Source organism: Nematolebias whitei, chromosome 21, assembly GCF_014905685.2.
Source record: "Nematolebias whitei isolate Nwh7 chromosome 21, NemWhi1, whole genome shotgun sequence".
NCBI lineage: Eukaryota > Metazoa > Chordata > Actinopteri > Cyprinodontiformes > Rivulidae > Nematolebias > Nematolebias whitei.
In genome coordinates, this window is record NC_056518.1 from 5355183 (window position 1) to 5370767 (window position 15585).

At 44.8% G+C, this 15585-nt stretch overlaps 1 protein-coding gene across 1 annotated transcript in view; it reads left to right on the top strand.

Annotated features, from left to right (window-relative positions):
• Window positions 1–15585, top strand: part of alms1 (ALMS1 centrosome and basal body associated protein) — a 109441-nt gene that overhangs the window by 70997 nt on the left and 22859 nt on the right. The window contains exons 5-9 of the mRNA XM_037694656.1: window positions 3394–3549; window positions 3818–4704; window positions 4921–5038; window positions 8985–9188; window positions 9256–9497. Coding sequence (XP_037550584.1) covers window positions 3394–3549; window positions 3818–4704; window positions 4921–5038; window positions 8985–9188; window positions 9256–9497 — 1607 coding nt within the window. The remainder of the gene's footprint in view (window positions 1–3393; window positions 3550–3817; window positions 4705–4920; window positions 5039–8984; window positions 9189–9255; window positions 9498–15585) is intronic.

Below are 15585 nucleotides of genomic sequence, written 5' to 3' on the forward strand. Positions count from 1 at the left end.
TGATCAAAGCTTCACACAGAAGGTTGTAATCCCTTCTCGTTGCATCAGGTAGACGCTCGATGAAGGTAAACACCTCTCTGTCCGAAGTGAGCCGTATCAGACTGATTTTATCCTCTACCGTAGCATTAGGATAAGATCTCAACCTGAACTCCAGATCTCTGAGGTACGCTTTTGTTCCAGATGAGCCCATCGGTCCAGGAACAAAGCGTTGTACATATTTTGAGATTTTTTGCAAATCATCCATTGAAGGAGTAGATATCAATGGTCTCACCTGCGTGATCGGTTGTGGGGGTGTTACTCTGCCTGAATGTGTAGGTGTTTGGATGGGTCTAAAAACACCGGGTGAGTAAAAAGGTCGTTGAAGTTTTGGTGTATTACTCCGACTCTGTTCAGGGTCTGGTTTGGATTCCAGATCACCTTGCCCAACTTCATTACCTTTATTTGTTGCTACTATTAGTTTCTCGTCACATTTTTTTAAATGTTCCTGGGATGTATAATAGTCACTTTCTAAACGCATATGTAGCTGTTGTAGATTTTGTTTATCTATTTTGCATTGTTCCAGCTCCATTTTTGCGAGCTGCAACTCTCTTTGTAGCAGTTCATTGTCTGAGCACGCAGCTTCGTATTGACGGTCTTTTTCACTAATCTTCTCATAAGATTGTGTTTGTAATGACGCCTGCATTTCTGAGAGCTCCCTCTCATGTGTTTTAGACATCCAGATAAGGCGTTCCGACCGTTCATCCAATTCTGCTTTTAGAAGCAGAGAGATTTTTGCTAACCGTTCATGGCTAAGCTTTTTACTCTCTGGCTCTAATGTTCCTGCGGCCAGATTTTTCAGCTCTTCATGTCTTTGAATTTCATCGAGTTGTTGTAATTGCTGTATTTCCTTGCCAATAAGTGGAGTTGTTAAAATATGTAAGGCCCCCAAAATGATATCATCATTTGTTTGGGAGTTTAAAAGATGCTCTTCTTCTTCGTCGCTTGCCATTTTTCTTCTATTTAAGGATTAAATAGGATAATTTAATGTTTTAGGTTTTTCAAAATAAATAAAATCAGAAAAGTCTCTTTGTCTGATATATTTACTCTTATTTAGTGATTTATCAATTAAACGTGCACTATCTTTTTAGCAAATGAGTAAACTTTTTCCAACTCTGTGAAAATCTGTAACTGTTTCTTTTTTTAAAAAGTTCCTAACTTTATTTTGTACCTTTTATAAGGGATTACCAGTGAATAAAGTCTCTTTGGTAAATGCTTCTTTGCATAGATACCTTAATAACTTTTAAAATGCAAGATAACAGTGATTATTCAGCTTTGAGGAACGTTTATTAACTCAAAAATGCCTTTAAAAAAAAGAAAATACGTTTAATTTCACTAAAATAACCTAAAAAGCGAAGTGAAACCTGTGTTCTCAAGTTTCTCCAGAAGATGGCAGAACAACCTTATTAATTTTAACTCAGACACTGTTAGTGTTGTCCAGTAGGGGAGCTATAACTTCCTGTGGCGTCCGGTCGTTAGCTGTTAGCTAAAAATTAGCATCGGCTAGACTCTGATAAAACCAACATTTCTGAACAGATTTTTTACACAAGCGTGGCAAAATTTTAGCAATTAGACTTCGAAGAACCTAAACAGCGTTTCAGAACACAGCTTTAAAGCGCTTTTCAGCTTTAAAAAGCAGATTTTATTTCCCTATGAAAACGAGTTTCATTTCCGGGTCACGTGACTGAAATCACCAATGACAGAGCAGCGCAGGGGTGAGAGGAAATGATGTAGATTGTCATTCAACTTCTCAGCGAATCAGAACGCTCCACAACAGCAGATTCAACCAATCACGAAGCATTTCAGCCAACTAGCATGTTAGATTAGCCTGAAATAAGTTCGTCAACTTTTCGTCTTTTAAACTGTCAAAATGCACTTTTTCTGTTAAAAATTGTAACGAATCAACTCTGAGCTTAGCTGAGACTTCGTCCAGTCTTTAAAACGTTTCTCCATCTATTCAAAATACTCGTTCAAACTTATCAGAACCGAACCGGACCACAGCCGGGTCTTGCAGCAGAACCTCCGTCCTTTTAAACAGAATAACGTTTTCCACAGCTCATCAGCTTAGTTACACGTAACAGGCGTACAATTTCAGCTTTAAAAACACTTAATGACACTATTTCAGCTTTCAAAACATTACCAGCGTAACACAGCGTAAACAAGCGGCGCAGCTTCAGCACGCTGCGTTCAATCACAGCTGACAAAACTGTTATCTTTCATGCCAACATGTAAAATCAAACTTTACACGAGTACACAGTCATTTATGAACACGTAAACGGGCCACCAAACGTAGTATGACATATGCGTATATATTCATACATTTTAAGACGGGTTCTTCATTTTTCTGACTGTGTAAATGCGTGCATTGAGTTTAACAGAAATGTAACGAGAGACGTTATTTACCTTTGACCCATCAAAATGAATGCGGTCATTTATTTGCAGAATCAAAGTTTAACATCACACATTTACATTAATTTGGCAAAATATGAAAACAATAACAATGGCAAGTTTCACAGAAAGTTGGAACAATACGGAGATTGTCCTCACTTCTCAGCAAAATAACAGACAGAAAGATTATTGGAGAAAACCAGACTTCGTGGAGTCAAACTCTCCTGTATCTTCTGTGAAGATTAAACATGACATTTCTTCTCAGTAAACATTTTAGTTGACCGAAAGTCGACCTTTAACATACTTACAAATTTGCTCATTGAAGACAGAAAAATCAAGAAATGCATATTAACCTGATTTCTTCTTTGAATGAGGAATAGAAATCATTACTTACTGTTTATGTAAGTAAAATGAGTAGTTCTCTTCAACCTGTAAACATTGAGTGAACTAACACAATTTGATTATCAAACATTTGTAAAATAGTAATGATCATAGAGAATTGTCTTTTCTACTTGATTAATTCAAGAAAGAAAGTCTCCGGATGGGTCAAACTGTATTTCTGGATGCAGATCAATGAAATAACAGTTTCTGTCCATCTGGTCAGATTTGACATCAGATCAAGTTCACTACACAGGTGAGTGGTGATTGCAGAGACAGGGTGCAGCAGATGAGTGCAGATTGTTGAGAGAGAGTGACAGGAGCAGAAAATGGGTGATAGGCAGTGCAGGACCAAACAGGATGAAATAAACAGAAACTGAGGCAGGAAAAAACGTGAATGATCTTAAAACAGGGGCTGTGATATGAGGAGCAGAGGCTTAGGCAGATGGGGGGGGCAGCGGGGGCCGCTGAGCGTGACACATCTATTCATTACTGGCACAGAACACATTAGTTTAATCACTTTTCTTTGAGTTTGTTTATTTTAAGTGCATTTGATCATGAGGTAACACGCCACCGTTAAAATCTAACCAGGCTCTGACGACGCGGTGCCTCCGCACTTCACCAGAGACGTCCTCGGAAACAAGGACCCAGGGTTAGACCGCGGAGTCACGTTAAGACACCCAGAGGGCATCTACAGCAAGAGGCTGAAAGCTGCCAGCTTTGAAATGCAACATCCTGAACTCAGAGGTGAGCTGAATACATGCATCATGCACTCACATACTCAGGTCCTTACTAGAACAGGAAATGGAAAATATGTGAAGTGCTTTCATAAACAAAAGTATTCTTGTTTTTTTATTTTTTTTTCAATACATTATCTTCTAGTTCTGATAAGTTTAAACAGCACATATAAAAATAAAGATAATGCAATAATTAGTAAATCATATAAAATAGCATTTCATTTACAATATTGTGTACGTAGGACAGTAAATAACAAAATATCTGTCTGTTTTTGCAGTAGGTGCCTCCGCAGCAGCCGATAAAGGCTTCCCAGCTGTGATTCATATGCATAAACCCTCCTCTCTGGGGGCAATTACCTTCGCTGGAGAGCCTTCACAAAATAACCACAAAATCTCTACAAGGGACCAGGTCACTAGCCCGGTCCAGTTCCTCCAATACAAATCAACTGAGATCAGTCATAAGAGTGTTCATCAGGTCCATGTAGAAACTGTCCAAACCTCTGTCTCCCAGACAAGAGAGCGAGACCTCTCTCAGCTGTACCCCGAACAGAGCAGCAGCACCCTCGACCACCGTTGGCAGAAGTTCTGTAGTCAGTGGATCACAGAGGTGTCACGTCCTGCCAGTGACGGAGAGGCTTCATTGTTGAAGCGTCTAGAGTGCTTGTCTCGTCTCATTGATCACACAAATACTGATTTACAGGAGGATCAGGGTCATCTTCTAGAAGAGCAGCTTGGAAGGATACTGAGGCAAAAAGAAGCACATCAAGAGGTCAGAAGAAGCAAACGTGATGCCTTCACTGAGGTTGAGTGTAAAGTTAGAGGGGGTAAAGCTGAACTTCCCATCCAACAAAGGCTGCAGGTAGAGGAAGCAGAAGAAAATTATGGCCATGCCTCCATCTCCTCCTATAGCTCCTCCCAGAGTGTCCACCACTCACCAGCAGACAGAGATGAATCAGAGACCTCACTTTTTGTTTCTGGTTCCATGTCCACTGTGGATACAGCTCGTCTGATGCAAGCATTTGGTCCCCACAAGGTGCAGCACCTGAAAGGCAGCTCCAGCCTCAGGAAACTGTACAGCACTATTGACAAGCAGCAAGAGAGAGACAGACACAAAGATAATCTTCATGATGTCATCCCATCACAAACCACTGCCACTAAAGAACCAGTATGTGAATCTGCAACTTTCTGTACTCAGTTCTGGCATGAGAAGTTCAGTTACAGATATTTGTTTATTATCTGCACTTAACATTTCATAATGGCCAAATATCAACATCTTATTAAGAAAGATGAACATTTATATTGTTTTGATCATTAGTCAGTAATGTGAGCTTTTACAAAATCTACTGACGGATCAGATGAATGAATCATGTCTCGTCTTCAGGTTGCTCCTGATTCAGCATCAACTTCCAGCACATGCACCGTCCCATTACCCCATGGACCTTCCAGGGCTCTGACAGCCAAGAGGGCCAAAAGATTGATCAACAAAAGTGTCCAGACAGGTCAGTCGCCCTGAACATGTTCAAACATTTTTATTTTTCAGTTCTTTCTGATGTAAATTGATCATAAACTCTTAAACAAAAAATAAATCGGACATGATATTTCAAGGAATGGTTTTCTGTGTTCACAAGATTTCAATCAGTTTCTTTTTTACAGTAGGACATTGGTTCAGCTGCATAATTTTTTTAGTGTCTTTGTGTTCCTAAGGCTAATTTTATGGTAAGAATGAAAATATATAATTCTTTGAAGACCTTTTTACGTGAATTGACTAATTTTATTGTTGTTGTATGAATTAGAGTCAGAGTCAGTCAGAGATTCTTTATCGTCATTCGCACCTCATGTGGTACATGTGGTGGAGCGAAATTATGTACACACAGGGTCCCAGTTACATCCAACAATAAAATGTATAAGAAAAACAGTAATAACATCTAAGATATGAACTAAGAAAAACATCAACTAAATATACACTAAGCACTCATAACATAAAAACATTGAACATCAGCACAAACATGAACATGAGTCTGTGTGAGCGGATGTGCACACATGAACACATCAACATTGAAACAGATCAGCAGCAACATGATATGGTTTTACACAGTGATTATTCTGGTTAGAGATTCATGAGTCTAACAGTCTCAGGGTAGAAGCTGTTCCTCAGTCTAGTGGTTCTACACTTAATGTTCCTCAACCTCCTTCCTGAGGGGAGTGGGGCAAAAAGTGTGTGTGCTGGGTGAGTGGGGTCCTTCATGATGCAGGTGGCCCTTTTCCTGCATCTGGAGGTGTAGATGTCTGTGATGGTGGGAAGGCTGATTCCGACAGACTTCTGTGCAGCCTTCACCACTCTCTGCAAAGCTTTTCTTTCTGCAGCTGTGCAGCCTCCATGCCACACGTTGATGCTGGAGCACAGGATGTTCTCCACTGCACACCTGTAGAAGGAGGTGAGGACTGAGCTTCCCAGACCAGCTCGCCTCAGCCGTCTGAGGAAGTAGTCTCTGAAGAGCTTTCTTGATCAGGCTGGTGGTGTTGTTGCTCCAGCTGAGGTTGTCATTCATGTGTACACCCAAGTACTTGTAGCTGGAGACCACTTCCACTGCAGATCCTCTTATGTTCAGGGGGGTGTAGATGTTTTTGTTCCTTCTGAAGTCCACAATCATCTCCTTTGTCTTCTTCACATTGATGTGAAGGTTATTCTCTTTGCACCAGCTCTCCAGGTGTTCCACCTCTTGCCTGTAGCTGGACTCATCATTGTTTGTGATGCATCCCACCACCACTGTATCATCTGCAAACTTTACAAAGTGACAGCCTGCATGGGTAGCTGCACAATCATACGTGAGCAGACTAAACAGGAGGGGGCTCAACACACATCCCTGAGGAGAGCCAGTGCTGAGGGTTATGGTGGAGGAGGAGAAGTTGTGGATCCTCACTAACTGTGGTCTGTTTGTTAAGAAGTCTAGGTTGCAAATGGAGGGGCCCAGTCCCAGTGTGGATAGTTTGTCCATCAGGGTTTGGGGGATCATGGTGTTGAAGGCGGATGTGGAGTCCACAAAGAGCATACGGACGTAAGAGTTTTTCTGCTCCAGGTGGTTGAGCGCAGTGTGGACCACAGAGGAGATGGCATCCTCTGTTGATCGGTTCTCATGGTATGCATACTGATGAGGGTCCTCGTTGATGTTGATGGTTGTTTTGATGTGAGTCATGACCAGTTTTTCGAAGCATTTAGCGACTATCGGGGTGAGGGCCACTGGCCGATAATCATTCAGACCAGTCACTGTAGAGCTTTTTGGGACTGGGATGATGGTGGCAGTCTTCAGGCAGGTGGGAACTGTCTCCAGGGTAAGTGAGATATTAAAGATGTCTGCCAGCACCTCGCAGAGCTGATCAGCACATTCCTTCAACACTTTTCCGGGGATGTTGTCTGGGCCAGTTGCTTTGTGCGGATTAATCCTCCTGAAAGTACTCCTTACTTCTGTTGAGGTCACGCTGAGATGCTCTTCATCCGGTGGTGAGGTGAGTCTGGTGCTGGGTGGTCTTTCCGGTCTTCAAAGCGTGCATGGAACTTGTTAAGGGCATCAGGCAGAGATGGGTCTTTGGGGCATTGTTCGCTCCTTCCTTTATAATCTGTTATGCATTTAATGCCCCTCCACATGCTCCGAGGGTTTTGTGAGATGAATTGACCCTCGATCCTCTGCTTATGTGGCCTTGGCCCTCTTAATACCAGCAACCAGCTCTTTTCTTGTTCTACTCAGCTCCTCTGAGTTTCCAGACCTGAAGGCAGTGTTCCTGGCTTCCAGCAGGGTACGCACCTCTGCATTCAGCCAAGGTTTTCTGTTTGGGTAGCTTTTAACATTTCTGATAGTGGAGACGGTGTCAGTACATGTACTAATGTAACCCAGAACTGAGGATGTGTATTGGTCAAGATCAAGCGAACCTCCATTTTCAGCAGCTTCTCTGAAAACCTTCCAGTCTGTTCGATCAAAACAATCTCTCAGTATGGGGCCACTGTCCTGGATCCAGCATTTAACTTTCTTTTGTACCAGTCTGGAGCGTCTCAGCGGGGGCATGTAAGCAGGAGCCAGGAAGATTGAGATGTGGTCTGACAGTCCTAGGTGGGGGCGGGGTTCGGCTTTGTATGCATCTTTTACGTTCGTGTAAACACGGTCCAGCGTCTTGTCTCCACGTGTCGGAATCGTCACATGTTGATTAAAGCTTGGGAGACACTCCTTTAGATTCACGTGGTTAAAGTCTCCGGCTACCACATAAAGAGCCTCGGGGTGTTTACTCTGCAGCGAGCTGATGATATCATGTAACTCCTGCAGTGATTCATTAGCATTAGCGTCCGGAGGAATGTAAACAACTGTGATAAAAGTCACCGTGAACTCTCGGGGTAGATAATGTGGCCGACATTTCACTGTTATTTGCTCCAAAGCCTTCGAGCATGAGCTATTTACAACATTACAGTTTGTGGACCAACTTTTACTCACGTAAATGCATACTCCGCCTCTCCGTGATTTCCCCGTTAGCTCGCTGCAGCGGTCCGCTCGAAAAAAAAGTCTGTCATCCAGCTGGAAGACTGTGTCCGGCGTTTCGCTTGTAATCCACGTTTCCGTGAGGCAAAGCACTGCACACTTCTTCATCTCTTCTGAGGCGCCCGCTCTCAGACGAAGTAAATCCATCTTGTTGTCCAACGAGCGGACATTCGACAGCAAGAGAGACGGCATGGGGAGTTTACCGGCTTTAGCGTTAGCTCGTAACCTCACCATAACCCCCGCCCGGCATCCTCTCCTCTTAAGCCGGGAGCAGCGCTTCCTCTTCTGCCAGCTGGAACACCTCTGCTGCAGCTTCCAGGTAGATGACTTTAAGATCTACATTCTGCCGAGCATAGTTTTGAGTTTGTTGCCGATTTCTGCTATATTTCGTGGCAAATCCGCTCCTATTCTCATCAGTTCGGTTCGGCTATAGTTCACACGCATAAATCGTGCGGAGTCAGGCACAGAGTCAATATCAGAACTTCTAAAAACTGGGATGGTACCGGGAGCCTGTGAAGCTGCAACTGCTCTGAGCGCGGCCATCTTGCATCATTCAACATGCAGTTCTCACTCTATTCTAATCACAGAATACAGTTTTAATCTCATAATTTCAACATGCAGTTCTCACTCTATTATGTTTTTGGTTTTATATTTTTATTTCATGTGCTATAAATATATCTTGCTACTTTTTATTTGATGTTGTGATATTTTTGTTAAGCACTTTGGTAACAGTTTCTGTTTTAAATGTGTTCTATAAATGAATCTGACTTGACTTGACTCTATTCTAATCACAGAATACAGTTTTAATCTATCATAATTTCTCTTGTGGGCAGGGGACGATTTCATCAATTGTGACATTACTCGACAACTTATACACCGGAAATTACGGTAAATGTTTAGCTTTATTCCTCCACTTCTTCAGGTGACCCTGGGATTGTGAGGAATGAAACTCTGCGACACACCAGAGATGTTGGAACCACGTTCCCTTCTCCTGGTGAAGCTTTTGGGCAGATCTCTTCATCCAACATGGGGAGAGGAAGAAGTGGGCATAAGAGTCCTCCTAAACCTCACAGCATCCACCGGCAAAGAAAGAACAAGAGGAGCCCTTCAAAGCCCTGTCCTAAAGGTAACTGCCAGGTTTCTGCTTGCATAAACAATAAGCTTGTTTTTACTTGTGTATTTTGGTTCTCCAGGTGTTTCGTGGTTCATCTCTGCTGACACCCTGAGCTCAGAGACCAAGAAGGAGAACCATCCCGCTGAGTCGTCTGCTTGGTTTGAACCGTACAGTAGAGTCGGTCCATGGAGAGCGCCACTCCGACAGAAACAAGTCCATGAGGACAGAGACAAGCAGTCCTGTTTTAAAGATTCACCTGAGCCTGATCCAGCTCCTACAACCAGAACCGTGTTCTCTGATCTCACCTGTGTCTCCCTGCAGGTTTGAAGACTTTTTATCATACCATACCATTTTATTTATAGAGCACTTAAAACAGCGACAAGGCCAACCAAAGTGCTGTACAGACAGAATAACAGGTAACACACAAAGCTATATACAAAATGAAGTAAACCAGAATATAGACATAAAAACGATGCAGATAATGACGACAAACAAGTGTGGAGCGTACAGGTTAAAAACACAGATCCTCGTGTTGAAAGCCACCGAATAGTAGTGGGTTTTAAACGGGACTTGAAAACCGAGAGGGAGGGGGCCTGTCTGACAAGCAGAGGTAACTCGTTCCAGAGTCTTGGTCCTGCTACAGAGAAGGCCCGGTCACCTCTGCGCTTAAGACGAGTTCCTGGAACTGTGAGGAACAACTGGTCCGCTGACCTCAGGGAACGTGGTGGGACATACGGTTGTAGCAGATCAGAGAGATGGGGGGGCGAAACTGTTCAGTGATTTGTAGACATACATGAGTATTTTGAACTGGATTCGAAAGTGAACTGGTAACCAGTGCAGTGAGGCCAAAACTGGTGTAATGTGCTCTCTTTTGCCTGTACTGGTTAAAAATCGGGCTGCTGCATTCTGGACAAGTTGTAGTCGTGCAATGGAGGTTTGACAGATACCAAACAGGAGTGAATTGCAGTAATCAAGCCTAGATGTAATGAATGCGTGTATTACTGTCTCCAGGTTATTTTTGGACAATATGGACTTCAGTTTAGACAGCCGCCTCAGTTGAAGAAACATTATTTAACAATCATGTTTACGTGATTGTTAATTTTCAGGGAAGGGTCCATTATCACACCCAGATTAGTGACTCTTTGTTTTTTCTGACAGGGTTAGAGCGGAGAGGTCGATGCAGTGGTTTGTGATCGTGTCATTGGGAGGGAACAACATGACTTCAGACTTCTTTTCATTGAAACTTAAGAAGTTTAAAGCCATCCAGTCCCTGATGTCAGCTAGGCAGTTGAGCAGAGGTTGAATAGAGCATGTGCCATTGTGTCTTAGGGGGAAGTAAATTTGACAGTCATCGGCGTAGAAGTGGAAGGGCATGTTGTGTTTCCGGAAAATAGCACCAAGCGGCAGCAGGTATAAAGAGAATAGGAGGGGAGAGATACGCTCATATTGTTCCAAATAAGCGACATCGATGACAGAAAAACGAATATCCAGAAGCTGTTGTCGGTCATACATCAGTGGTGCGTTTATGTCACAGATAAAAAAACGAACAAAACAAAAATAATCCGAACACCATCAGCAGAGGTGGATTGCAAGACATGTACACGGGCGCCATCTTACCGGAAGTGGCTTTTTGCTTCAAAAATATGTGCAGTAGTCCCTCGTTTATTGCGGGGATTTCCATTCTCATCTCCCCGTGATAAGTGAAAAACCGCGAAGTAGGAATAGTAGTACAAGTCGTAAGTAGTAGTTTATTTTCGTATATATATGTAGTGATGTAGGGTTAGTTAGCGTAGGAGCTCCACTACAATCAATATTTAATGACGGGTTCTCTCTTTTTCGAGCTACTTGACAGATATGTGACAGTGATACTGTGTGGGAGATGGTCTAATCAGTGACGTGAGACGTTAATTTTCTTTGACCCATCAAAATGAATGTGGTCATTTATTAACAGAATCAAAATTTAACATCAACATTGTACACTTGATTATTCTGATTGAACGCAATAACACAGCTTAATTAATGAGCTTTACAATGAGAAATCATACGGCCATGATTTCTCACTTGCAACTGAAATACAACAGACATTTCTGAAAATATCTGGATTAATTACTGGCAAGATAGAAGAGTTTTAAAGATGGGAAATGAAGGAGTTTAAATGGAGAGGAAAAAGATGGATGAGAATGTATGTCTGTAGACCAGAACAACACGCTCCTTTGAAGGGCAGTTCGCCCGCGGTACACTGGTAGTGAAGCTCAACGACTCTTTACCTTTGGCGGAGGATGAATCCGCGGCGGTCAAGAGGTACCCGGTACGCTACCTTTCAGCGTCTCCTCAGGGCGGCTGCGACTCGGCAGAAGTCGTGAGAACTAGTTCCACAGAACAAACCTCCTCAGAAGTTATGAAGTTTTCACCGGGTGGAGTCACAGCGAGGCATCGTGGCTCCTACAGGAACTCCAGCCGAACTTCATCAGTACCAGAAGAACTTAACGGGACTCTGAGAAGACTCAGAGGAACTCAGAACTTCTGTTCTCTCCCAGAACTTTGGTTCACGTCCCAGAACTCCGGTTCATGTCTCAGAACTTCGGTTCATGTCTCAGAACTTCAGTTCCTGTCTCAGAACTTTTCTGTTCGGTTCTGCTCTCAGAACTGACTGGAACTAGGAAGTGTCGACATTTAAAGAGTTCTGTTTCCGGTTCATTTGAGAAGTCCTGATTGGTTGAAAGAACCAACAGGGGTGTGGTTTTAGTGACGTAAGAGGTTACTACAAGTCAGAAAAACAGCGGAGATGTTTTAGAACAGACAGAGAAATGTTTTGGAGCAGACAGAGAAATGTTTTGGCGAAGTGGGAGGAAACAGGTGCCACCAGTTTCTTATTTCTGTCTGATAGGTTTAAAAACATGACAGTTCGTTCCAATAAACTTGTTTGCGACTGTCTCCGACTTTTGACCGACATCACTCCTTCTCATTTCAGACAGAAGATCAAAAAATGCATAATTACTTTGTAACAGACATTAACTTTATTTCTACTTTGAATGAGGATTAAAAAATCATTAATACTGTTTCACAGTTGATTTAAAATGAGTAGTTCACTTCAACATTTAAAATGATTTGAACTAAACACCTTTTGATTATCAAGACATTTGTAAAAATAGTAATGACAATATAAAAGAGAGTGTTCTTTCAATTGATTAGTGCAGGATACAATTAGAAAGTCTCTGGATGAGCTTAATTTGTATTTCTGGATTCAAATCAATGAAATAACAGTTCTATGTCATATAGGCTTCGCCCTTTAAGGCTGTCGCTGATGGGTTTATCCCGTTATGCAGAGCATAAGCACTGAAAAAATTTAGTCCACGCCCACCTGCTATGTGGGCCCCACCCGGTCCGTATAAATTACGTTAAGAGCGGGAAATCGGCTCCCATTTTTTCTTCAGCGAGCTAATATAGCACTGTCAGAAGAACAAAGAGGATAAATTGTGTAAATGACCAACCTTTGTGAAGGATGCTTGGCCCGGCAGTCGACCTCCGGTCGTCCGGTGAGTTCTCCTCCCCGAGGAGAAGATGACGAGCAGTCTTATTCCAAGGTAAGCGTCGGGGAACATTTCCCAGTGACAGGTCACTACACGCTGGACAACGCCATCTTGTATTTTTTTTTTCCTCTTATCGCCGACCCTCGGGGCGAACCGGATGGTTCCTCCGGAGCAAGGTGTGCTCAGCTGCAGCCCCCGCTGCTCATTCCCTCCTGGGGAGCGTAGTGTAGGTGAAGGGGGGCTGAGTGAATGCTCACCCCATCCCACCTCGTTTCGCATCGGCGATCACACCGCTCCCAGCCGACAGCGCCCTCACGGTTGCCCGGCGGAACCCAGGAGGAGGCTGACATGAAGGGACCCCTTTTTTCTACGTTCCACGCCTTTTCCCGCCAGTTCGGATGATCGGCGGGAAGGTTGTTTTTCACTGGGCTCCACTGTGGCTCACCGTCTTGATCCATACGGCCTCGCGTTCCAACAGGACGTTCGACGGGCGAGGCCACAGACGGTTCTTTCCTGGTAGATTGGAGGAGTCGGTCCCCAGTCCGCCCCCATCACCAGAGTTGAGGGATTCACCGAGCGGGGCTATTCCTCGGTAACCCCCCCTGGAGCCAAGCCTCGCGGAAGCTTTCGGAGCGAAGCTGCCCAGGTCGGAGCAGCGTCCCGTCCCTCCGGAGGAACACGAACCAGACGGTGACCACGCTCTCCAATCGAGCCCACCGGTGTGTTTTTTCAGGCAGCCGCAGTTAGCAACAACGTGCGCTGCTAGCATATAGCATGTCCAAGGGACTGAAGGCCGCAGACCTGCCTTGGAGACAAAGAACTCCCTCTGTAAGGCAGCTGACGCCAGCTCAACATGTGTGCCTCTCTTACGGTTTGCCTGTCGAGGACTGCAGCGTGGATGACGATGATCCAACGATCCACCTGGCTTCGTTACTCCCCTCGCTGCCGGAGAAACTGCACAAGACCTGATGAAGCCCATCGCGGACGCGCTGTTCAGAGCAGCTTCAAACCATGCTGGCGAATTGAAACAGTCAGAGGAGGTGCCAGAGGCTGTGCGCCACCTCATCAAGCCGCGCGGCCCATCCCGGCCCGCTGGAGGGACCGTCGCGAGCAAGCTTCGACTTTTCCACGGCCGCGGCTCTCGCTGAGTTCCACCACCAGCCCCGCCCGTCAGAATCCAGCCCTCTTCATTCCGGCAACCTGCAGCTCAGCGTTTCCCCAGAGTTCGCCTGCAAGACAGCGCTCTGGGCAAACAATCGCAGAGCTCATGAGAGAGAAGTTTCTCAAAATGACGGTCTCCGGAGGGTGTGTGTAAAAGTGACACGAAAGTTGAAATAAATCATCATTTAATGATCAAAGTGTCTGTTTTTTAGCCAGTCTGTAAGCTCGGATGAGCTCACAGCGGCCGCACACATAAAGAGCCGGTGTCCTTAATAAGGTTTTTTAAACTCACCGCCGCTCCAAGACATTACTAGTCGCTTACAGGGCACAATGGTAAGTGAAAATAACTCGTTATAATCCCGAGCTGCACGATTCTCACTCATGCGGTGTCAACTCGCACTCGTGGGATGAAACAGCCTCCACACACGAGCCGGTGTCCTTAAATAAGGTTTTTAAACTCACCGTCGCTCTAAGACATGACGAGTCGATCACAGAAACAGCTTCCACACATGAGCCGGTGTCCTTAATTAAAGGTTTTTAAACTCACCGTCGCTCTAGACATGACGAGTCGATCACGGCACAACTGTAAGCGAAAATAACTCGTTATCAACTAGAACTGCACGATCCTCACTCAAGCGGTGTCAACTCGCACTCGTGGGATGGAACAGCCTCCACACATGAGCCGGTGTCCTTAAATAAGGCTTTTAAACTCACCGCCGCTCTAGACATGACGAGTCGATCACAAGGATGAAACAGACTCCATCCAACGGCGCTGCGTTGATGCTGGCGCACACACACAGCTGCCCGGCGCTAACCAGCTCACATCGGTATAAATGTGGTCCGCAGGCTGGTTCGGGTGGAGGTCCTTCTCTCTCACAAGAAGCGACACCCGTCTCAACGAATCAAACGTGGGCAGCCGTCACCCACCGCGTCTCAGCGTTCGGCAGCTCACCGCAGCTTAAACGTGAAGCAGCTGAAAGAACCCGGTAATGAGTCCTGCCTCCCTCCAGCGCGCGTCCCTCCAGCGAGAGCGGCGCGCGTCCCTCCAGAGAAAAACGTGTGCTCCCACGGGGCTAGCAGCCTTCACTCCAACAGCGCGGCGTAAATGAAGTCACGCCTTCCGCTTTTCAACGTTCGCACAGCGACGTCAAACGCGCAGCCCCACCGCGTCATCAGCTGTCACACGCTTCGCCTTCAGCACAAGCCTCGCCTTGGATCACACAGAAAACATTCCCGTGACGCATGACGGCGGTTGAGGGGCGGACTGCTGACAGCCGTACAAAACGTGACACATCACTTAACGCATGTTCACCCTACGAACGTTACGTAGAGTGACTAAAACATGCTCACCGTTTTTCAGATGGATGGACAAGTTTTTATGCAAATGGTCACAAATTACAGTTTGCAACCCGAACCCCTCCATTCTGAGGAGTTATAAAAACGGTCCTGTCATTATCAGACTAAATCTCATCCCTAAATGCAGAAGTCCAAGTGTTTCTGATAAAAGTAATCTACAGAGTCCCCCAACGGAGAGAAAACACAGGGTTTTTACTCACGGATCGGAGGGATGAGACCGTGTTTTGGATCTGTTGTATAACATCCAGAGAACGCATACCGATCATCCTAAAACACAGAGACGAGAGTTTTTGTTTTACCTGGATGATCTGCTTCTCCTGTCACTCCAGACAGGAGGCGCTGATGCAGGATCAGGTGTTGAC